General features: G+C 40.5%; 1 protein-coding gene across 1 annotated transcript in view; it reads right to left on the reverse strand.

Moving 5' to 3' along the window:
• Positions 1 to 5,141: 5,141 nt before the first annotated feature.
• The window catches only part of TRPM4 (transient receptor potential cation channel subfamily M member 4), a 61,592-nt gene continuing 41,373 nt past the window's right edge, over positions 5,142 to 25,360 (reverse strand). The window contains exons 14-25 of the mRNA XM_075280221.1: positions 25,145 to 25,290; positions 23,954 to 24,066; positions 22,721 to 22,819; positions 22,204 to 22,635; positions 19,578 to 19,710; positions 17,785 to 17,959; positions 16,323 to 16,491; positions 12,687 to 12,868; positions 12,067 to 12,199; positions 11,382 to 11,454; positions 9,097 to 9,193; positions 5,142 to 6,444 (exon numbers count right to left, since the gene is read on the reverse strand). Of these exons, the coding sequence (XP_075136322.1) occupies positions 9,098 to 9,193; positions 11,382 to 11,454; positions 12,067 to 12,199; positions 12,687 to 12,868; positions 16,323 to 16,491; positions 17,785 to 17,959; positions 19,578 to 19,710; positions 22,204 to 22,635; positions 22,721 to 22,819; positions 23,954 to 24,066; positions 25,145 to 25,290 (1,751 nt within the window). The 3' untranslated portion in view covers positions 5,142 to 6,444; position 9,097. The remainder of the gene's footprint in view (positions 6,445 to 9,096; positions 9,194 to 11,381; positions 11,455 to 12,066; positions 12,200 to 12,686; positions 12,869 to 16,322; positions 16,492 to 17,784; positions 17,960 to 19,577; positions 19,711 to 22,203; positions 22,636 to 22,720; positions 22,820 to 23,953; positions 24,067 to 25,144; positions 25,291 to 25,360) is intronic.

Raw genomic sequence — 25,360 nt, forward strand, 5'->3', positions numbered from 1 at the left:
GAATGGTGAAGCAGCCCGCCCGTGGGGCAGCCTGAAATGGCAGGACAGCAAATGTAGGACTGCCCCCCTGTCCCAAGGGGGTCCCTGCTACCATAGGGCCTGGTGCAAGTGCTAGGTTAAAGCGATCCTGGTGGCAGCATTAAAGAGTATTACACAGTGGATGGGGGCATTAAGGATCATTGTATGAAGAGTTGGGTCATTAAGGAGCATTATACAGTGGTAGGGGCATCTGTATATAGCTATAATTACTTATATGTTTGTTATTGCAGTTTCCTTCTGTGGCAGAAAGGTCAGCTTCATCCCTGGTTGGAAATTTATGGTCCCTTTGTACAACAATATCAATTGCACCCAACTGTATTTGTGTCTCTCTACGTCTAGCAATAAGTCACTAAGCACAGAGACATGGAGACAGCATGGTTGTCACTGCTGTGACTAGTGATGTCATGACTCAGATAGCCAGCAATATGGAGCTTTGAAACATTTCTGACCCACCCAGTTGGAGCCACAGCTTCATCTGTTTCTCTGTGCCCTAGGCAGTCCAGATCAGAAGATGTAAGCAAACTAGAGGCACTTCAATTTTGCCCAGAGCTACACTTAAACTGTCCCTGCGGCTTGTCTGATGCTCCGGTCATTTGTTTTGTAACTGTGATAAAACTTTATATTTATGGAGAAGCCGACGAACTATAAGTGACATATTATAGCTAGAAATAGGTGGAACTGGTGTTTGGTTCTTTTATCAGTCTATGAATGTTCAGAATTTACCAGCACTACGTTATTACTTGTATTGGGTTGTTGGTGCTAGTTTTACATAGAGTTACACAACTAGAGGAGGTCACATTCAGAGACTGGCAATGCCCCTTTGTAGCAGTTTTACAGCTACAGAAGCCAACACATCATCAAACTCTGGGTATTGGATGCATGCTGGTCTTTTAATGATAGGTATTGCAGAGTCTATGCCTCATTAGGCATGAGTTTTCTTTCTGCATAGGTGCCCACTCGGCCATTCGTTGCTACAGAAAAGCCAAGCCTCCAACCTGGCGCCAGAGTGGTAGTTGGAGAAAGGACACCAGTAGATAACTCATCCTATACCTTAGAAAATGGGAGGACACCTTGCAGTACTTGGAAAATTCTGCCCATTGTCAGTATCTGTTTGTTGTTTTGCATTGCGTTTTGAGGTTCCCTTGCCAGTGGACAAAACTGAGTTTCCATGGTCTTTTTAACCTTTCTGTGAGTCAAAATAGACTTGGTGGCGATGGCATTTTGTTAGCTTGCAGACAAGCTAGCATGCTTGCTGGAAATGGTGGACTTGTTCAGCAAAAAGGTTATATTAAACCAGATTCATTTGCTTCTAGGCCTATTAAGTGTTTGCTTGTCATATAATGCCCATGGGTCAGGTTTTTCTCACCACCTGTTGTTGGACACTAGGGACGTAAGGAAGCCTCAACACATTATCGGACTCTCAAACCCCCTGCAGTCAGATCATATGTATACTCTTACAGCAGTGCAACGGTTATTCTTGATGGATTTCAGGGTAGTCTTTAATGTGAATGTATCATTGTTTACTGACACTTCTGTTCAACAGGCAATTCTGGGTGGCTTGGGGGATGCTTGATGCACAGCCCCATGACTGGATGATTGGCATGAACACAGTTAGTGTAGAAACTATATGCTCCTTAAACTGTTCCCTACTGTAGTTGCTGTCAAGTTGTGGAGCGGGGCCTTCTGGTATAAAAAGGTACGTTTCTGGATGGATAACCTTATTGTAATCCATATACAGCGACTGTTGCCAGTGAGTTAGAATTATGCAGTTGGGATGATAGCACCCTGCTTGCTATATGTCAGGCCAGAATTTCTTACATTTTGATTTTTTTTTAGGTCCTTCCACTACAGTAGTCTGCATTGTGGGGAATTCCTTCGTGTTTCTGCTCGTTGAGCTGAGATTCAGCCTGGTGGACGACACACAGGAATCAACAGTCCATTGGCACAGTAGCCAGGGCCTGTTTTGGCCCTATGTAGCGAAATGCGGCAAAAAAACGCTGCGGAAAATGTACTGCATTTTTTTCTATAGCGTTTTCATTGCAGATTTTCTTCCCTTTGAAAACAGTTTTTCCGCAGCAGATTTTTTTCTGCAATGTGTAGATGGAGTTAACTAGAATCTCATTCACTTTGCTGATACTGCAAAACACTGTTTTTTTTCCACGATATTTCTGCAATTGCAAATTGTTGCCTTTATGTAACAATTTGGCTTTAGCCTTAGCGAAGAAAAAAATTGGGCCAGTAGTAGAAAGTATGTTTCCATTATCAGCCGATAGTTTGACTGTAAGGTTATATTGAAAAAGTTATTCATCAGTTTACAACAGCAGCTTAATAAATGCTGTGGCCGACGCCACCTTCCAAATAAAGTTTTGTTGTGTCCGATTTATCACAGTGGATGATGCTTCTTAAGACTGTCTGTTCTAAGTTCATGCTATATATTAGATGTCTTATTTTAAGCCAGAATTTTATTCCAAATTATTTGGTGCAGTTTAGGTATATTCTGTCGCATGTAAGCCATGCACCCTTTTCTTAGAAACATATCTACATGTCTTGTATGTCAGAATAATTTTAGTTACAAAAGATGCAGCAAGATACACCTAAGGCATGCCACATTGACACTAGAGTCTAGCTTTAACCAAATAATAAACCTGCCCCATTGTATCAATTTATATAATATGGGGATGTCAACATTTGACAAAGGACGGAGAATTTGCTTCTGTAAATACTTTGTGAATGGATAGATGTTACTAGGGCTAAGATAGCAGTAGTTGTCCTCAAGGATCCTCACTCAGTCTCCATTACTCGTTCTATTTTTAGCGTTTACTTTTACGGAATGGAAAAAAAAACACGTATTCCCTATCATTTGACACTTTAACTTACATACAGCATACAGTGACTTACATAGAAACTCCACAATGAATTATAAATGGAGCTGTGTCTACAGGTTGGATTTGACTTTTTTTGCATATGTTCTTTAGCTGGTGACAGTGGCACGGACTCCATTCTCAATTATTCATCAATGCAAATTTCCCTACATGGCTATCTGGGCCAAATTCAAATTTAACAGAAGAATGCACGCTTTGTCCCCATGCAATAGTCATTGGTGCTCAGGCTGTCAATAGAACAAAAGAGGAAATTCATATATTGCTGTAATAGCCTACATGCTTGTTAGGTGGTTGGCAAAGCCTTTTGGCAATAGACAAGTTCATTTAGGCAGGTGACACATTGCTGCATTTCTATCAGGATTATTAAGTAGTGTGTTTCCCTGAAAGCCACCCTTGCAAAAACAACACAAATTTGATTTGGTTTTATGGTAACACACCAGCAGGGCTCTCTTTGTAGGGGGTTTTACTTACAATCTGTGGAGGAGGTTTGGATAAATGTCATCCACTATACACTTACTGTACATCGCCAAATAACCCCAAAATGGTATATCTAGCCCCACAAAAAAAAAGGCTCTGGCTGTGAAAGCAATGGGAAATATATAGGAAATACTTATAGTTCGACCTTCTGCTCAATTCACTTCTCACTTTGGCTCAAAAAAATGCATAAAAATCTGCAACATAAAAAAGCGGCATTTCCACAACATAGGGGCTAAGGTTAAAGCCCCATGTGGCGTCCCGCAAAAAAAAAAAATAGCTGTGGAAAAACTGCAACGGTAACATATTGTGGTTGTTCCCTCAGCAGTTTGGACAGAAATTTTGCAGAAGTTTCCTCTATGGTCTTTTTGCTTCAAATATACCTATACGGAAACCGTCGGCGTTTCCGTAGGTATAATTGACATGCTGTGATTCTCAAAAGCGCAACCATATGTCCTCAGTGCATTTTTTACCGCAAAGTGTGGATGAGATTTGCTAAAATCCCATCCACTTTGCTGTGGCTATAAAACACAAGGAAACCACAGTGTTTACACCACTTGGGGACCCATCTTAAAGGAGATTTTCAGATTTAGGTGGACAATAGAAAGCTGAGAGTCAGTTCACACTACCGTTATTAATGTCCGTTGGTCTCTTCCATCATAAGATGAGAGCAACAGACATTGAGTGACTGATGCAGGTAAGTGACTGATTCATTTAAGTTTTTGCCTCAGGCAGCATATATGCTAGAATTCACCAAACAATATGTCTACTGACAGTAACAAAGATCTTGAGAGTGATGAGGAATTGAGTATTTGAAGGGGTTATGCAACAGTTTAGCATTAGTTTTTAAATGTCAGTTAAAACATCAGATGAACTTCATTGGTCTTTCTTTTTTATTACCCAACCCACTAATCCGTTTTTAATGCCCGTCACACAAATGCAAATCAGTTGTGGTGGACCTTAAAAACTAACCCATTGGTCCATCCGTCTGTGAAAAGACAAAAATAGGACGTGTCCTATTGTTTAACAGCCCATTCAGAACGGGACATGTAAATAGGACCATTAGTCTAGGAAATGCCCATTACACGTCCTTTTTTCACATTGGTATGCATCGGCTCTGTATACTGTATCTTTGTTAGGGAGAGTTCACACAGAGTTACGTGGCACGTAGACGCCGCGTGAGCTTTTGCGGACTGTTCACGCTCCCATTGAAATCAATGGGAGCGTGAACTCACCCTTATGAGATCCATTCGCATGGAACTGGACTGATGTTGGGAGCAGATTCTGACATGATAATGGGATCTAACCAAAATGGAGTCAATAAAAACCAGCAGTATACTATTTTGGTTTTGACATGACCTCCCCAAAACTAGCAAATTGGTCTAGGTAGTTGTTATTGGAAGGTTGACCTAGTAACCAAAGGCTGCCTCTGTGTCCTATAGTAATGGCTGCCCCTTGGAGCTTTCTCATCTACATGAGGGGTTTTAGAAGTGAAACAAAGTTCTATGGTATATGTGTACAGTGAAATGTAGTCTTTTCCTCTCGTATCTCCATGGTATACCAGACCAGTCTGACACTTTATTCCATCTTTATTTAGAACAGGTAATGTACAGTTTCAGTTATTTGAGGAAGTAAAATAACTTTCATTTTCTGTAAACACATAAAACATTCTTAAAAATGCATCTTAAAAAATGAAAACATATTCAGGAAAGAAAATATCCTGATCCACTTCAAAGTAACCAAAATTGTAGCAAATGTAGAGGTTTTCTTTCAGAGAAAGGAATATAAAAGACAATAACAATTCTATCATCATAAATATAAAGTAGTACTTAGTACCACTGAAACCAGTCATACTAAAAGGTTACACGGCTCAGCAATGTAATGAATGAGCTTCATGATCTCAGAGACAAAACTCTTAAAGGAATACTCCAACTACGTCTGGTTTTACACCATTCTTGTATGATCTCTGCGTTACAGCCAAGGTGGATCTGCTGAACTTAAGTCACTTGAGCTGCCCAGTGAGCATTCCGAATTTGGTATGACAATCCAGGGTTACAGGAAACAATCTCTGCAAATCTGGGCATGTCTCATCCCAAAACCCAGCTCAAATGTGTGTGTTCCAAACATCTTGGAGCATCCATAGGGCATTTTCAGGGTGGTTCCAGGGCTGAGACATAAATGTCCTTATATTACCAATGTAAATGTTATTAAGTATTGTAAATATGATCACCTGACAGTGATTCTAAACCAATATTGTCTATGGTAGTATGGTAGGGGTAACCACAGAGGGACCATCGTGAGAAAGGAGCGACATATCCTGATTCATTTCAGGGTCTCCAAAAATTAAATAGATTCATGACATAAATGTAGCTCCAAGGCCTTGTGTTGGCCTGCCTCTTATATGTTATTACTATGTGGTTGGTGAGGGGCCTATGACTTGTATCACCAGGGGGACAGATGATTGGGTGCTAGGGGCAATGAGATTGTTTTCATAACTGTCCCATTATTGTGTCCCTGACTGAATAATTGTTTAACCTTTAAACAACTGTACCTGTATTGTATTGCATTCAGGCTAAGGACAAACATATTAAAGTCGAATATAGGGTCCAATACCAACCACATGGTCTGCCTCTATGTTGCCATGGCCATTATCACCCTGGGGCCTAAATAACTTTTAGAATGTTATGGTAATAGTCAGATTTCCTAGAAAATACATTATTTGTCCCTGCCTGAATGAAGCTGTAAATGATAGAGCTGCACCTACTATCGTAGGCAAAGGAATGTCAAAGCTGAATTAACTTGTGTTCAGTTCCCCATTTCTTGCATCATATTTATAGATTGTTATTGAAGTGTTAATTCATGGAATGAAGGGTCAGAGGTCACAGAAAATGAACATGACAATAGATAAATATTTAAACATTCACTATTTCATGGCTGAGCATGAGTAGGCTCATTGTAAAGTGTAGGACACATGGCAGGAAGGGGTAATGTCCATCGTATTGGTAGTAAACAATATTTAAGTGATCCACGGAATGAAGAGTTCTTCCACCTAGAATACAAAAATGAAATGTATAAAAATATTTTTCATATTTTTGATAAATTTGTCCTTTGGACTAAGATTATTCATGACACACACTGATCAGGTAGACTGAAGCTACATCCCATTCCTTCCCCTCCTTCTTGTCTTCTGTTTAATGCTGTACAGATTTTGTGGTGACTGAGGAGGTTTCTGAATATGTATATTATATTATATCTCCTATTACACTTGAGATTCATGCTGATCAACCCCAGACCCAGCATTAGGTGGTGTCAGACCGGTGTATGTATGACTGATTGTTACAGACTATATAAAGTGATAATGACTTAGAAAAGCCAGGATGAGCAATATTTTTCTGAATGACATACAGTCCTATGAAAAAGTTTGGGCACCCCTATTAATCTTAATCATTTTTAGTTGTAAATATTTTGGTATTTGCAACAGCCATTTCAGTTTGATATATCTAATAACTGATGGACACAGTAATATTTCAGGATTGAAATGAGGTTTATTGTACTAACAGAAAATGTGCAATATGCATTAAACCAAAATTTGACCGGTGCAAAAGTATGGGCACCTCAACAGAAAAGTGACATTAATATTTAGTAGATCCTCCTTTTGCAAAGATAACAGCCTCTAGTCGCTTCCTGTAGCTTTTAATCCGTTCCTGGATCCTGGATAAAAGTATTTTGGACAAACAATTCAAGTTCAGTTAAGTTAGATGGTCGCCGAGCATGGACAGCCCGCTTCAAATCATCCCACAGATGTTCAATGATATTCAGGTCTGGGGACTGGGATGGCCATTCCAGAACATTGTAATTGTTCCTCTGCATGAATGCCTGAGTTGATTTGGAGCAGTGTTTTGGATCATTGTCTTGCTGAAATATCCATCCCCGGCGTAACTTCAACTTCGTCACTGATTCTTGAACATTATTCTCAAGAATCTGCTGATACTGAGTGGAATCCATGCGACCCTCAACTTTAACAAGATTCCCGATGCCGGCATTGGCCACACAGCCCCAAAGCATGATGGAACCTCCACCAAATTTTACAGTGGGTAGCAAGTGTTTTTCTTGGAATGCTGTTTCTTTTTGGACGCCATGCATAACGCCTTTTTTTATAACCAAACAACACAATCTTTGTTTCCAAAATGAAGTTGGCTTCTCCAAATGTGCTTTTTCATACCTCAGGCAACTCTATTTGTGGCGTACGTGCAGAAACGGCTTCTTTCTCATCACTCTCCCATACAGCTTCTATTTGTGCAAAGTGCGCTGTATAGTTGACCGATGCACAGTGACACCATCTGCAGCAAGATGATGCTGAAGCTCTTTGGAGGTGGTCTGTGGATTGTCCTTGACTGTTCTCACCATTCTTCTTCTCTGCCTTTCTGATATTTTTCTTGGCCTGCCACTTCTGGGCTTAACAAGAACTGTCCCTGTGGTCTTCCATTTCCTTACTATGTTCCTCACAGTGGAAACTGACAGGTTAAATCTCTGAGACAACGTTTTGTATCCTTCCCCTGAACAACTATGTTGAACAATCTTTGTTTTCAGATCATTTGAGAGCGGGCTGTCCATGTTCGGCGACCATCAAACTTAACTGAACTTGAATTGTTTTGTAGAAAGAAATGGTCCAAAATACCTTCATCCAGGATCCAGGAACTGATTAAAAGCTACAGGAAGCGACTAGAGGCTGTTATCTTTGCAAAAGGAGGATGTACTAAATATTAATGTCACTTTTCTGTTGAGGTGCCCATATTTTTGCACCGGTCAAATTTTGGTTTAATGCATATTGCACATTTTCTGTTAGTACAATAAACCTCATTTCAATCCTGAAATATTACTGTGTCCATCAGTTATTAGATATATCAAACTGAAATGGCTGTTGCAAACACCAAAATATTTAGAACTAAAAATGATTAAGATTAATAGGGGTGCCCAAACTTTTTCATAGGACTGTATGTAGAAAAGTGGGTATCCACTAACAGATCAAAATGGACCCTTCATTATAGTGCTGAGTTTCACCACCCAGGATAGAAGGGACAGGTGTTTGTCTTTTTACATGACCTCTGCGCTAATTTTCCACCGCATGTTTGCCAACACTGCAGTTTCTATGAAGAGGTTGGTCCTATCCCTCATCTCAGTATTAGGCTGGGTTCACACGGGGATTTTTGGACCGTCTCAGAATCCGGTCCAAAAAAAATGCCTCCATTGACTTCAATGGGAGCAGTTCACTTCCTTTTTCTGCAAGAGGCACAAAAAACAAGTTACCTGCCCTTACCTGCCGCGGATTCCTCAGCGGAATCTGCTGCAGTGTCTGCAGCGCAAACACTCCCCCCGACTAGGCCCATTCATTTGGGCCTAATCCGGAGCAGAATGCCGCGATATGATGTCAGTGCACTTCACCAGCATCCAGTTGCAGATAACTGTTTTTTGAACTGGATTCTAAGGATGAATCCATGTCAAAATCCGGTCCAAAAATCCCTGTGTGAACCCACCCTTAAAGGGAATGGGAACAATTAAACCTAGACCCTTTCTCCAAGTTTTCCATAGCAATCGCAAGATTTGCTGTCATGCTCCTTCCTTATATTTAGAGATTGTTATAAAATAACATAAATTGAATAATGAATGGCCTTCACGCCCATGTTTCATGTTTGCCACCTACCTTATTTATGCACAGGAGGTGGTTTGTCACTTTTCACTGTGCCACTATCTTGTAGGGCCTCCACGATCCAGGAAAGTGCCTTACTACAGTATTCCACCTGAAAAACAAAATTATCATGAACCTTCCATGCACGTAACTTTTTGCTATTAGATTAATAACTGGGAACTTCTTTAATAGTGACTCAATAAAAATCTGCCCTGATAGAGTTTAAGTAGAATAAATGATGCCTTCATGTCTCCTTATCACCGCACTGGTTTCCTTGAATGAACCCAGGATTCTGGCTGGAAAGTTACAGCACTTTGTGTGGAGTAATTGGAGAAGCACGGCATACATTAACATTTACTGCTCCTTGCCAAGCTTCATTCTACCCTGAGCCTCAGGTCACCTTCCAGATACTATGATTCACTCAAGGATAAAAGACGCAAGGCTCACATGGGCTTTTATTAAAGGGAACCGACTTCAAAGATAGTCTGTAGATGTAATTTTCCATACCTAAAGGCCTGAATGGAGTGCTGCACCTAAGGTAATGTCCTACTGCTATCAAGTCTGACAGAATATCATTTATTACCTTCAGAATTGCTAGTTTGTCAACAGGTCTCACTGTAGGAGATTGGTTCTCATTTATTAACAGGCAAAGTGACTCAGTAGTTAGCTATGTTGCCTTATGGCACTGGGATCTTGAGTTTGAACTTCACCAAAAACATTTTAATGGAATTTGTATGTTGTTTTTGTAGGTGTCCTCCCACCCCATCAAAAACACACTGCTGATTAAGGCAAAGGCTCCATGGGGTGTCCCACAGCAAAAAAGCGGCAATGCATCAAGGTTCTTCCCGCAGCGCTTTAGACAAAAAGTTTGCAGAGGTTTCCTCTGCGGACTTTCTGTTTCAATTATACTTATAGGGAAACCACCGGCGTTTCCGTAGATATAATTGACTTGCTGCAGTTTCCAAAATCGCGTCAGTTTTGGAAATCGCGGCGTGTTCATACCTCAGTTTTTACCACAAAGTGGGCATAGTATTCACTAGAATCCCATCCACTTTGCCCTGACTGTAAGACACTGTGATTTTTCCTGTGGTGTTTCTGCTGCAGGCAAATCGTGGCATTTACGCCCTGTGGGGCCTTAGTCTTAATTTGGCTTTATGAAATCCATTGAACGTGTATATGTGAGGCAGAGCATCATAAATTATAAGCCCCATTTGGGACAGAAACTCATGCACCAGTTTTGGAAGTCTATTATCCTGCAATATTGATCCAGAAGAAGGCATAAAACCCCTTGTGTTAGAAGCCAGTTTTCCTCAGTTTAGGGGAAGAATTTCTTGCCAGCTCCAAACTAGTAATCAGAATAGATCCCTGGATTGGCTAGTCCTGGATTAGCTGATCTTAACACTAACCATAAGGCCTTAGGCCTGTTTCACATCTGCATCTGTAATCCGTTTTGGGGAATCCGCATGGGGACCCCCCGACCAGACTACCGAACACATTGGCAAGTGGTGTACATTGAAAGCACATGGACCCCATAGACTATAATGGGGTCCGTGTGCTTTCTGTACGGTCTCCGCACAGAACATACAGACAGAAAAGTAGTTCACGATCTACTTTCCTGTCCAAATGACTCGTTCGGAGACTGTGCGGAAAGTACATGGACCCCATTATAGTCTATGGGGTCCGTGTGCTTTCAATGTACACCGCTTGCCAATGCTTCGGTAGTCCATTCGGGGGGGGGGGGAAGGGTCCCCATGCGGAATCCAGATGTGAACGAGGCCTCATTCAGAGGTCTGCAACTATAGTCCGTGCTTTTTCCGTGCTTTACCCTGCTCATTTGTAGATGCTGTGCTATCTGTGGTTGATCCACTTTTCATGTTTGTGAGATACAGCTCAATTTTTGTTTGTTTAATTTTCTATATCTTGTATGTTTCTGGATTGGTAAAAAACGGATGACACACAGATATCATCCATTTTTTTTCATGGGCCCTTAAACTTTCATTGAGGTGATGCATTTGTGATGCATCAGTCAAAAAAAAAAGAAAAAAAAAGAAGACGTGCTTCCATTGTTTTTTGCAGACCTATGATCTGCATACGGTCCCTTCTTTCCCTATACAAGGCTGTAGGTCCATGCAGAGTGAAGCAGTTAAGAGTGGACCATCCCTAGACGTATTTAATCAAAGAGCAGTCTAGAAAAAGGCAGTGTTTTTCATGTTTTTCCCATCCTCAACAACCCCATTTAATCTTTTTGGTCACGTTTACATATTTTTTTCTAGCATTTCTATATAGGCAATGATGTGTACCTCCATTTCCAGCGCTTTTAATCTTCGGTCATGTTCCTTGATCTCACTGAGTTGCTTTAATGCTGTGTCAACCCTACAGAAGATGAGAAAAGTGTGACTAGTAGACACTTGGAAGCCATATGATGTAAAAATGTAATGAGGGCTGTGAAGAGGGTGAGCAAAGTAAATGAAGCACCAAATAAAAGTGATCAAAACTGCCACAAACAATCAAAGAACGGTCTATCTAAAAGCAACACTAACAGCACATATATGTTATGTCTAGTACACGGGATTCTCTCTTCCAGGTATGTCACAGTGAGTGTTGTATGTGTTCACTGCCTTAGCTTCTGCATTAGACAGCAGATTGAGGCAAAATTACATGAACTCATGGAATTTAAAGTAAATGGCATATTTCTATATCCCACTTCATAACATACTTTTTTCCCCACTCAGGTATGTGCGAAAACATGGGCAGGGTTCAGGATTCCAATGATCACAACTAAGTAACACAATTTTCTACATTGAGGTATGTTGAAAAATGTCAAATTGTATGGCCTAGCATTGGCGGACTCATCAATGTGGTGTGTTTTGTTCAGAAATCTGGTGCACACTAAACTGTCAGAGACTGTTGCTCAGTAAAGTATTTTAGTTTTAGATGAACTATTCCTTTAAATTTAATTCTAGACTTTGAATAGTTATGACTTACTTTTGCGATGTGCGCCTTAGGCGCTCTGTGTCACTGTCTCTCTTCTGTTTGGCTATATTTACCAGGTAATTCTCCTTTTGTACAGCTTCCCATGTGAGCATCCTGCTGTCTAAAGGCTCCTTCAACTCCAACACTAAAAACCAAACATATCCTTGTCAGCCATCAACAAGCAGGTTGGACAAGCCCACCAAAGGACCCTGCCATGAACCAAGACTATGACGTAGAAGTCAGCCCCCCCAAAAAAAGGAAAACACTGAAACATAAAATGTAGACTTCTACTGAGTTCAATGTGACAACAATTCGTTTCAGCAGTTGTCATAAATGGTTGGTTTGTACCGTACAGGTTGAACTTGTATATAATATTTTATACCAGATTTGCTGATACCCAGATGTGCTGGTGCTGCTACAATTGTTTATCTTTAAAAATAATATATAATATATATATATATATATATATATATATATATATATATATATACACATGTATATAATGAGCATTGTATGACAAGTAGTCAATTATTTTCATGCTTATAGTTGTCACTTTTGAGGCATACGTTTTATAAAGAAAAGGTAAAATACTAGATGTCTTGAATATACGGTAATTTTTGGCAAACACTTACTGAAATGCCTTATCTTCTGAGACTCGACTTTGCGGATCTTGCGCTTGATAAATGTGTGAATGTGGCTAATAATGATGAAGGGCGGGGCAAGAGCTGGACGATTGTGATATTCAACTATCAGGTTGTATCGCTGGAATTTCCAATATATATCACTGTTTCCTTGTACTTTGGAGAAGGTGTAGCTGATGAGATGAGAAACAGATTATCATGCAAGCAGCAATACATATCTACATATAATATTGTACATGTCCATAAAGACAAAATAATAATAAGAGCAAGATCATTTGTCTCCAACCTGTCTTATCTACTTTTATACCATCACTAGGCAGATTTCTGGACTTTCTCAATGGCATGCTTTAAGGAATGCTATATTATGTACTATACTTGTTCTCTCTACAATAAATGCTTTTAGGAAAGATTCCTATGAATCTATAATACAAATGTGTGGGGACACTGTGTACTGCCATAAAGGGTTTGTCCATACGTCGAATAGTTAGAATTGGGTTATTTATATATGAACTGACCCATATTGCACAGGCCATGACAATTGTGTAATGAACTGTGTATTTAGACATCTATGGGAAGAATATGCAAATATGTTTCCCAAGATGTAAATAGGGAAACAGTGCCTCTGTATGCTGCCCTCTAGGGGAAGCTCCCTTCAACATCATGCCCGACTTTCCCACAAGCCTTTGCTGCAATGATGCGGGATTTTGCCAAGTCAGTATCCCAGCTGTGGACAGGGCTGTTTCGATCTCATTGGATCTCATCAGCACAGCGTAAGGAAAACTGACTTGGCAGAGGTGAGAGACTTCTAGACCAGAATATGGGATCTACTGACACTACTATCTAGTAAAGTAATCCCTGCACAATGGGCCAGATTTACTGATATTGATGGCAAAAATGGTCCCACACATTCTGTGAGTTCACTGTCTCTTTGGTTACCATCAAACTCTTGGCTTTGCTTAAAGGGGTATTCCCATGTACATAATTAGAGATGAGCGAACAGTGTTCTATCGAACACATGTTCGATCGGATATCAGGGTGTTCGCCATGTTCGAATCGAATCGAACACCGCGTGGTAAAGTGCGCCAAAATTCGATTCCCCTCCCACCTTCCCTGGCGCCTTTTTTGCACCAATAACAGCGCAGGGGAGGTGGGACAGGAACTACGACACCGGGGGCATTGAAAAAAATTGGAAAAAGTCATTGGCTGCCGAAATCAGGTGACCTCCATTTTAGACGAATAGTGGATTTCAAATCCGGGTCATATGAGAATGTGAACTTTGTGACTAAGAGACAGGGATAGCTGTACAGGCAGGGATAGCTAGGGATAACCTTTATTTAGGGGGGAATGTTATTAAAAATAACTTTTTGGGGCTCTATCGGGTGTGTAATTGTGATTTTTGTGAGATAAACTTTTTCCCATAGGGATGCATTGGCCAGCGCTGATTGGCCGAATTCCGTACTCTGGCCAATCAGCACTGGCTAATGCATTGTATTGGCGTGATGAAGCAGTGCTGAATGTGTGTGCTTAGCACACACATTCAGCTCTACTTCATCGGGCTAATAGAATGCATTGGCCAGCGCTGATTGGCCAGAGTACGGAATTCGGCCAATCAGCGCTGGCTCTGCTGGAGGAGGCGGAGTCTAAGGTCGGACCTGAATGGAGACTGGTGTGGAGCGATCTTAGACTCCGCCTCCTCCAGCAGAGCCAGCGCTGATTGGTCGAGTTCCGTACTCTGGCCAATCAGCACTGGCCAATGCATTTCTATGGGGAAAAGTTAGCTTGCGAAAATCGCAAACTGACAGGGATTTCCATGAAATAAAGTGACTTTTATGCCCCCAGACATGCTTCCCCTGCTGTCCCAGTGTCATTCCAGGGTGTTGGTATCATTTCCTGGGGTGTCATAGTGGACTTGGTGACCCTCCAGACACGAATTTGGGTTTCCCCCTTAACGAGTTTATGTTCCCCATAGACTATAATGGGGTTCGAAACCCATTCGAACACTCGAACAGTGAGCGGCTGTTCGAATCGAATTTCGAACCTCGAACATTTTAGTGTTCGCTCATCTCTATACATAATCATATCTATATTTGTAGATAATTAAAAGTTGAACATTTTTGCAAATATAAGTAATTAAAAATTCTGCAAAGTTTTAAAGATTTTCTCTAACTTTCTTAGTGTTGACAATCTGTTATCTTGATCGGTTGCCAATGGATACGACCACAAATGCACGAACCCAGCTATGATTTTCTTATTGTCGCTGGGTTATCAGGCAAGGGCACTACATATATGAGAAGATAGCCGGGCCACAATAATGAAACCATGGCATGGATTTTCTGACCTTAGAAAGTTCCTGCATTCATGGTCGTATCTACTGGCAACCGATCAAGACAACAAGACTGTGACCTCAGGATGCTTAGATAATATCTTTAAAACTCTGCAAAATGTTCAATTACTTATATTTGCAAAAATGTTTAACTTTTAATTATCTAAATTTAAAAATAATTATGTACATGGGAATATCCCTTTAAGCTAGACAATGCTCTAAGAGGGGGTTGGCGAGAGCCAAACAGGCAGGTCTGAAGGATTGACTGGTTTTTAATCCCAAATGCCATGTTTTATTTGATGTCCTTATTAAACACAATTCTTGATAAATGCTGTGTAAACTGTGTAAGCTGTGTTACTGCTACAGAGCTAAGTGCTTCACCACCATTTGCATAATAATATAGTTTCGATAGGTCAAGTCCTCCACGTGTACCAGGGACTTATGCATTAAGCTGCTGTTTATATAGTGATTTTCTGCGATCAAGAGAGGCAATGTCAGATAAATGTTATCTTCAGAGCACTAACTCCTCTACAAAATGGAGTCAAGAGCCGCAAAAGGGCATGGAGCATGAACGTGCATTGTAGTTCCTTCAGTCTTGTTTATTGCAGTGGTCTCTTCATTTTTGAAGGGGAACCTTAATTTTTTTCCCATTTATTCCATATATATACAGGATATATATATATATATATATATATATATATATATATATATATATATATACAGTATATACCTGTATATAAAAATGTTATGGATTGTACCACAAAGACTGTCCATGGGGGGCACACAATCTGCTATTACTATCTAAGCTGATATAAGACAGCTCATATCACACACCTATAGTGAAGGAGATCACAATACACTGTATGTTTTCGGTCTTTTTGATTATTTGGGAGAATATCTAATAGAACAACTCCACTGCCCCCCTCCAGCAGTGATAGTACAGTCCTCCAGCTGGTCATGTGATGTTGCACTGATCATAGGAATGATAGTAAAGAGAAAGAGAAATATAAAAGTCAAGATGGAGTCAGATCAGGAGTGAGGAGAAGCTGCATTGTAGGGATATGAGGGCAATATACATGAAAGAAGCCTGGAGAGTGACAGTCAGGGGTGAAGGGATGGAAACAAGCGCTTCTTTCATGGCCCCCTAAAGCTCCCTTTGGCAGCCACATCCTCTGCATCCCCTCAAGTTACACCAGTAACATCTGAGCATGGAGATGAAGAGACTCTAAGCCAGCGACAAACAGAATTTCGTTTTTTATGTAGACATTGATCTGTATATAATTAAGTTTCTTCTCATTGCTTACCTGAACATGGCGATCAGCAGATTCAGCAAGAGGATATTCGCAACCAACAAGAAGACAACAAGCAGGAAAATAACCAGCCAGTTGGCAAATGTGTTGACACATGGTGGCTGTAGTCCGCTCATGATGACTTCAGGGTCGTCTGAGCAGGATTCATTAGCCAGTTTTCCAGCTATGGAATAAAGAATATGTAATGTGAATAATAACATAAATGACTGCAGGACTTCCTGTTCACTTACAAAGAGGTTGGCTTTCCAAACTTAGATACGGATGACCTTAGGATAGAACATCACTATCATATAAGTGGACAATACGGCTCTCCATGATCAGCTTTATGAAGGGACAAATGATGTTCCACTCTACATACATACATTTAGTAATGGCAATGCCCGGTATTGCAGTTGTCAATAGCTGATGTACAAAGCACAGGTTCAATAAAATGTGTAATGATATGCATAACCAGTCAGAAATTTCCATTATCTCCGCTATACAAAGTCTGTCACCATTTAGATGAAATAACATAACTACACATACTGTCACAGTCAAATTTGGTGAGCATTTTTCAATGACAGAAATTTCAGACAGTACCAGAGTGGATTATAAACATTATAACACAGTGACCTTAATATAGTCAGTAATAGCTTTACGTAGCATAAATGCTGCGATTAAGCCACGGCAAAAACATGGATGGGATTGTAACTAATCCCATCCATGCACTGCAGAAAAAAAGTTGCAGAAACAGTGGTGATTTCCATATATTTGTAATAGGGACAGAAAGTTCGCAGAGGAAACATCTTCAGGCGGTCTTTTCGGCAGAGCTTTTTTGCCAAAGGCAGCTTTTAAATAAACTATAGTTTTCCCAAATAGCTCTTTTCCAATTAATTTCCCAAGCTGGTTAGTAGGAAAACATCTTGCTGTAATGGGTATCATTCTTCTGGTGCAGAATCATTATACCCAACAAAAAGAGACTTTACAATCATGGTCTCAGATGGTGAAAGTATAAAAGGTTGAGAAGTGAGCATTAAAGAGTTAAAGGGGCAGCTGATTATTCAACACACTGGAACAAAAGATGCCAGGACATTGCACAGGACATTCTTATAGCAGCTGTGAAAAGACAAAGTCAATGACACTGTAGGTCAACAAGCAAGTTACGAGTTTGCATTTGGAATCTGTATGTAGTCTAGACACGAAGGTGCAACCAGAGCTTGTAATGCAGTAATGGCCCAAAGAGGTGATACAAGATTCAGAGCACTGTACTTTCAAGGTCTGGTCAATAAACTTATGTAAGAATAAAGTTCTTCCAATAGCTTCTATTGACAAAATAGATTAAATCATCTGCTTTAGCTATAAATATGTAGTTTACATTCTGGGTAAACAGCGGTGATACCGGATAGTCAACACTAGCTGAAACCTGAAATGGTTGCACCTATGGTATAGCTATAATAGTCACATATTTATCTCTTACCATCCATCTTATCAAGCTCAATCTGACCAAAGATTTGCAGGTAAGGTCTATAGAACACACGTCGGAATATCCACCCCAGCCGTGTATCATTGGGATGAAGGAGACCTTCCGTGGCAACTCCATATGCAATTAACCAGACACCAAGAAAAAACAGGAAAAAGAAGACATCTTTCATCTGTGAAAAGACAATTATATTCATGCTCTTGGTAAAAAAAAAAAAAATACAGTATATTTCTAATAAATAATAAGACCTATACAAAGTTACCAACACGTGAGTTTGTCATCACTTTTAGATAAGTGAGAATCTGAGGAAATAGGTGATCAGCAGGGTTCTGAGAATTGAACCCCCGCCAATCTAAAACTGATGGCCTATCTCAATCATTTCATTTTTAAAAGGTGAACAACCCCTTTATTGGTATATTCCTAGGTCCCTTCAAACAGGTGATGAGCAGGGATCCCTGGCATTGGACCCCCAGTGATCTTTTATTTATGTGCTATCTTGAGGACTGGTGAGCTAATCAATAGCAAGGAAGTGCAATAACCCTTTACAGGAGTTATCCACTGAGGTGTGCTCTCTCATCGGACAGTGGTCAGGGAAAGACTGAGAATTCTACAGCTGTTTCCCTTGCAAAAACAACTAGCAGCCAGTGGTGGAACTACTGCCAAAGTGGCTGCTATGGGGCCCACGACCTTAAAGGCCCTCTTGCCTCTACAATGACATCACAGACCACTCAGCGTGTAATTGGGCCTCAGCGGTCACGTGGGTTACGCATGATGACGCCTCAGCAGTCTGTGATGTCATTGAAGAAACCCAAAGACAGGCACCAGAGTGCAGGAGAGGTGAGTAACACTGTTTTTTAATGTCTGATCACCTTCCCTGGGCCTCTGCTCACCACATTCTGAGGTTTGAAGAGACCCCAGAGTATATTAATAATTCATGGGCGGTATACCCCCCAAATTTTGGATTTTGGCCAAACTCCAAATTTTTGCAATATTTGTAACAAATGCATACCGTAGGGGCCACTGTGGGACATTATACTGTGTGAAGGGGCCAATATGGGACATTATACTGTATGATAGTTACTATGGGACTTTAAACTGTTTGAATGTCCCCACTGTGGGACATTAACGCTGTGTGGAGGCCATTATGGGACAACATACTCTGTGGAAAGGCCACTGATGCAAATTATACTTGGTGAAGTGGCCACTGTGGCACTGTGTGTTAATGAGGTGTTATAACTTGTGGGGCCAGCAAAGGGAGCGTTTTACCATTTGGAGGCCAGGAAAGGTGGCATTATGCCATGTGGCCAAGTCAAAAGTCTGCTATAGGGCCCAGTCTTTGCTATTCATGCCCCTACCAGCAGCAGCACTCATCTCTGCTGGCTGAAAACTTCAGTACAGTGACCTCTACTGGTAGCAAAGTTGAGTGCCAATCTCTACTGCTGATGATGTATTGTCTTGCCAAGGGAGACAGTGGTTGGGGAAAGAATGATAATCTAACCGCTGTCATGATGCTATGTGGCCCTGAGCATCTCCAGCTCACCACGGGCCTGCAGTTACACCCCTTGTGACCATAATCATTCTCATCCCTGTTTGTCACCCTCAGTAGTTAGGAACAGAGATATGTGATGAGATATATTAAATACCCCTTTTCTGGCCTGTTGCCTCTAATATCAAATGTGAGCAATAAAACGGAAAGAAAAGTAGATGAGGAAAAGAGAGAGAAAGTGTTGGATAAAAAAAAGACAAAGGAGAAAGACATCCTACTCTCTTTTTGGTCCATTTACACTTACCATCTTTCTGACAATGATTATTTTTGGCCCCAACTGTTTGTTGACTGCAAAAATGTGAATAAGACGAAGAGTAAAAACCATGAAGTCAAAACACAGGATGGTCCGTCCTGACTCAAACGAGTCTTCCATCATTCTGTACAAAGAAATAAAGATGAGTATATAGATATTTAGATTTTTTACCTTGACAGTTCTGATTGGGTGGTGGAAAGTCCTTATTTAGATGATTTCTTTACACAGTATATACATTCAGTGGGAGATATGCTCTCAGTTATTTAGGTAGGATCATACTACATTATTCTCTGGTTGTTAAGATGGAATGGTCTATCTATACTATGCTATGTAGCTATGCTGATGAAATCTTTTAAAGAGCAAAGATGCAATACATATGACACAATGGAAGAGGTGGCCAAAACTTAAAGGATGTCTATAACCTCCCCCAAGCATCTTCAACTGCTACCACCACATTACAGAGCATATTGCAGTGATAAACAACATACCTTTGATATGTATGTGACTTTTGTACATTTGAAAAAAAACAAAACAACGTTTAAGTCTTATGCAAATGAGACAGTTGGTGCACTGGGGGCAGGTCTTCAGCCCTGGGGGCACTGCTCTTGCAGCTTAAGTGGGATGGGTGATGTCATAGCAGCAGGAGAATCAACTACAACTGCACAAAGTGGTGCAGGCAGAGGATGGTAGAGGTCTGAGCATCAAAAGCAGTGCATCAAGGAGTTGAAGGTCCATCCCCAGTGCACCAACTCCCTCCTTTGCATAAGACTTCAAAGTTTTTTTCTTCAACTCTACAGGAGTGAAATACATGTATGATATGATAATAGGTGATGATGCTATGTTTATCACTGTAATGTGCATTATAACATGGTGCTTAGGAGAGGTGGTAGACTCCCTTTAAAGCCAATTGGATTGGGTAAAATAGCAAGTGGTACCGTCTTGTTCAGTGGTATAGTGGTATAAAGAAGCACCAAGACTGTGGACTAAATTTTTGTTATTTGTCTATAACCCTTTAGATATAAAGAAGGTAAGAATGGGTCTTATGTCTGGAAACACTTGTTAAAGGGGTTGTCTAGGATAACCACTTTTTTAACATGAGGCTAGAAAAGTGTAAAAAAAACAACAAAAAAAACATACTTATCTGTCCCAGGTGCACCAGTGTCTCCCAGCTTGGTCCTATCCTGCTGTGTACATGATTGGCCTCAGCGGCCTAAGAAAAGGGACATGGGACATCACAGTGTGGTAGGGACTTCTGCTGGAAGAAAACACTGGAGCAGCAGGGCCGGTCTGTACTGGCAGACATTGGAGCACCAGGGACAGGCGAGTATGGATTTTTAGAACTATTGTCACCTTTAACTCATCTTGTGCTAGCCACTTACACTCACTCCAATGTCCCATTTACAACTTTTTGTGGAGGCACCAGTTTAACAAAAAGTTAAAGTCTATGTAATTCTTTACCATTTTTTTTCTCATTATACTCACATACTAACCAAAATAATTTTCCCCATAAGACAGTATTGAAAATTTCCTAGTTTGTCTAAGATAGCTTGCATGTATACTGCACAACTGCTCTCTCCTGGTTCCTCTCAGTTTCAGCTTCTCAGATGGCTTCCCTGTGTGAACTATAATAAATATGTTGGGCCGAGGTGTCCATCCCATGGCCCACCCAGCTTTCTGCCTCACTCTGCCCATAAGTGGCAAGGAGGGCAGGGACCAGAGAATGTGGAGCATCTTTGGTGAAGATGTAAACTGGTGTAAATGTGTTAAAAGAATTTGCCCCAATATATTTATTGATGTCGTGCAGAAAAGTGTCCATTTTCTTTTGAATAAAACGTCTTGTGTTCAGATCGGCATTCGGGTTTCCATTTGGGGAGTCCACTTAGGGAACCCCAGAACGTAAATCTATACACATTAAAAAGCGGTTACCTTCAGGAAATCTGCAGACCCCATAGACTGTAATGGAGTCCATGTAGTTTCCACACGAAACATGTGGAGAGAAAAGTGCTGCTTGCAGGACGAGTGGAGAGAAAAGTGCTGCTTGCAGGACGAGTGGAAACTACATGGACCCCATTATATAGTCTATGGGTCCGCGGGTTTCCAGGTATGTGCTTTTTAATGTGCATAGCTTTCCATTTGGGGGGTCCCCAAGTGGATTTCCCGAATGGAAACACAAATGCAGATGTGAATCGGGCCTTATAGCTCGATTTCTTTTACTGTACAATAATTTTGTCATAGTATGATGGGATCACATATGTCACCAATGTTATATTCTCACATGTATCTATAAGAGGTTCATTAGGACTGGATTTATACTTAAATGCAAAATGCTAAAAAAAACAGATTAAACTAGAGTTGGGCATATCCATATGATACAGTATCTGCCATTTTCTTTACCCTTCCTAACGACACCAGCTTAAATTCAGGCAAAACATAAGACTGGACATGTTGTAAACTTGCAAAACTGCATGGTTTGTTTAGTAACAGGGTAATAGCTGCATTCTCAGACACTCTGTGCGACCTCACCCTTATAGTAGCAAATGCTGCTAGCAACACCCAAAGTACAAAGTATTTATATAGAAGGGAGTTCACCTATTTCTATATTGGGTAGACTTAGTACCTGCAGATGACTCCAATGATGAAAAGCAACAAGGCACTGATGTCAACATGGTTCCAAGAGTCCTGTAAGTATTGCTTGACCTTCTGTGCAACAGGCATGGAGCCTACAAAAAAACTTTGACGTATTTCTTCACAAACCATAGTGAAAACCCAAAAATAAAGGATAATTTCTGAAGTGGCGGGACCATCTGGTGGAGGTCTTTTGAAGTCCAGGAGGAGCACATAAGAGAACAGGAAGAGGAAGGTAAAGTACATCACAACATTGCCGAAGAACGCAGTGACAGGTGCGCTCCAGAACTGTTTCCAGCGCCTCATCCACCTTGGCCGTGGCTTCTCCTTAGTGATTTCTGCTTCAGGGACAGTGGATTTGGCATCAGAGTCCTTGCCAGGTTTTAGCGGTACAAGTTCATTTTTCTCCTTCATAATTTCCTCCCTGAAAAGTAACATTTGACATAATATTCATGAATACTAGATCATAAAGCACACTAAGTGTCATGAAAGATTGTAATTTTACATACCCTTCCATTATTTCCGCCACAGTAGTCTTTATATCAATATCTAAGCTGTCCATCTCAACTCTATTGCTGCTTTCAATTCCATTTTCATGGTCAAAATTTCTAGAGAAAAAAAAATATAAATTAAAATTTCTATACAAAAATGATGATCCCTCTTTCTTCACAATCTAAAATATATTACAAAAATATTTTGCAAAATATATTCATAAATTACTATTAATGGGGGCTACACGGTGGCTCAGTGGTTAGCACTGTAGCCTTGCAGCGGTGGGGTCCTGGAATTGAATCCCACCAAGGGCAAAAACCATCTGCAAGGAGTTTGTATGTTCTCCCTGTGTTTGCGTGGATTTCCATCCCATATTCCAAAAGACATACTGATAGGGAAAAAAATGTGGGGCTCTATGTGGGGCTCACAATCTACATTTAAAAAAAGAAAAAATTACTATTAATCATGTCAGGACAACTTTACTTATTTTACAGTGTCCCTCCATATCATTCGGATCCTCTGTTGCAGTAGGTCCCATCATGAAAGTGATTGAGAGGTGTCATAAGTTTACTCCATGCCCAATGGTAAGGCCTAGATTATATTTAGAGGAATAAATGACATCAGCATTGGGACATCAGTATGTCAAGGTTATCACTGCAACATGTACATCTGAATACTGGCTCAAATAATTTAGGCCATGAAATGTAATCTAGGTGCTGACACAAAGTATAGACTTGGGAATATTCATATTTACTATGCCATTGGCCTGTGGAATTCATATATGTGCATGCCACTTGCTGCAACGAACTTGCTGCCCACTAATGGCTCACCAGTACTGCATTCTCAGTTGATTATTTTAACATTAGGCATTGCGGCTTAGTGGTTAGCACTGTAGCTGCGCGCTGGGCTCCTGGGTTTCAATCCAACCAAGGGCAACATCTGCATGGAGTTTGTATGTTCTCCTTGTGTTTGTGTGGTGTTGTCTGGGTACTGCGGTTTCCTCCCACATGCCAAAAATATACTCATAGGTAAATTGGATGTTGGGGATGAGCAACTTCCTTGTGCTTTGAGTTCTTTGTGTGGGAAAGGTGCATTACAAATGTTTGTCATTGTCATTCTGACATGAGAATGATTTTGATTCTGTTAGATCTATAGATTTCTGGACCAAGAGAAATAGAAATTTGATTTCAGAGAATTTCTTACAGAATACCAGAGTACGTATGGAGAATGATATAGATGTGGCTACTCACTTGAACTCAATCAGATCAGTATAAATGAGAGGAGGGCAAAAGAAGGTCAGCACCATTGCCCATACTGGTGTGTTTTGTGCCATTTGTCCCCACCAGTTCTCTGTCAACATGGACTGTGGGATAGAAGAGTAACATTACATTACAATGGATTAGATAATAAAAAAAAATCTTCAAGTCTACAAATTATACTTTAATATAATATTAGAGTCGCTAAAATGAATATTAAAGGATCTTGTATTGGAAAACCCACTTTTAAATTCCCTTTGAAGAATCTGAGTCAATAGTGGGGGTCCCCTACTCAGGACACTCATCCATCTTCTAGTATGTATGGAGAGTGGCTACAAAAAGTGTCAATCCCTCTGGCGTACCTAACAAGCCTGTTTATTACACGGATAACCCTTTATATTAAAGGGGTATTCCCATCTCAAGGATCCTATCTATACTGGTAGCTTATGTAAATTGAAGACTTTTCCTAAATATTGCTTTATAAATGCTGCTTTGTTTTCCTGCTATGTGAACTTATTCCTCTAATTGTTTACACAGCATTGCTATAACCATGGACCTGTGAAATCGGACAAGTGACCAGTGCTGATAAAGCCCGGTCTGTTATCTCTCTATGTAAATACACAGATAACCCTGAGCCCATTCTGTACAAGCATGTGCATATTATCTGATCTGCATAAGTATTGGGATACTGCACTGTCCCGTTCAAAGAGAGGGGCTGGGGGAAGGGGGGAGAAATACAGGAAGAGAGAACAAGAGACAGAATGTAAACTGCCTGAAACAAGGAGATGGAAAAACCCCTTTAAGGGTTAAGGTGTAATGCTTAAACATTCCTATGGTGGTGCTGTGGGAAAGTTAAGACAAAGTGAAAATCAAATGAGATCTTTTCCAATAGCTGGTTCACTGCATTCCTAAATCTATTCCGATAAGCTAAGCAGTCATTGACACAGATTTCCTGATATTTAGACACTGTAACATCAGACAGGCAAATGTCAAAATGTGTCAGATCTATCACTGTGGCAAGTTGGAAATTGTAGCTCAAATTAGGTGGTTTGCCAAGTTGCACATAAGATTTGCCACATTTATGCCAGAGTCTGGTTGTAATCACAACAGTAAACCTAGGCCATTGTGTTCTATAGGTTGATCCCATAGATACCCGCAATAACAATGATAAATATCTTGTCTTACCTGAACACCGTCCTGTGCAAAGAAATTCCGCGCATCTGCCTCATAAGCCAACTGCAGGCAGGTAGCACCACCCCAGACAGTCGACCGTCGTACCAGTAGCTTAAATGCTCTGTTCTCACTATTTCTGTAACACTCATTGAACACCCCTGCAACAATGTGAGAGTCATATTTATATAATATACAGTTATGTCTATGATAAATCAAGCCTGTCCTTAA

Source organism: Leptodactylus fuscus, chromosome 6 (assembly GCF_031893055.1).
Source record: "Leptodactylus fuscus isolate aLepFus1 chromosome 6, aLepFus1.hap2, whole genome shotgun sequence".
NCBI classification, from domain to species: Eukaryota; Metazoa; Chordata; class Amphibia; order Anura; family Leptodactylidae; genus Leptodactylus; species Leptodactylus fuscus.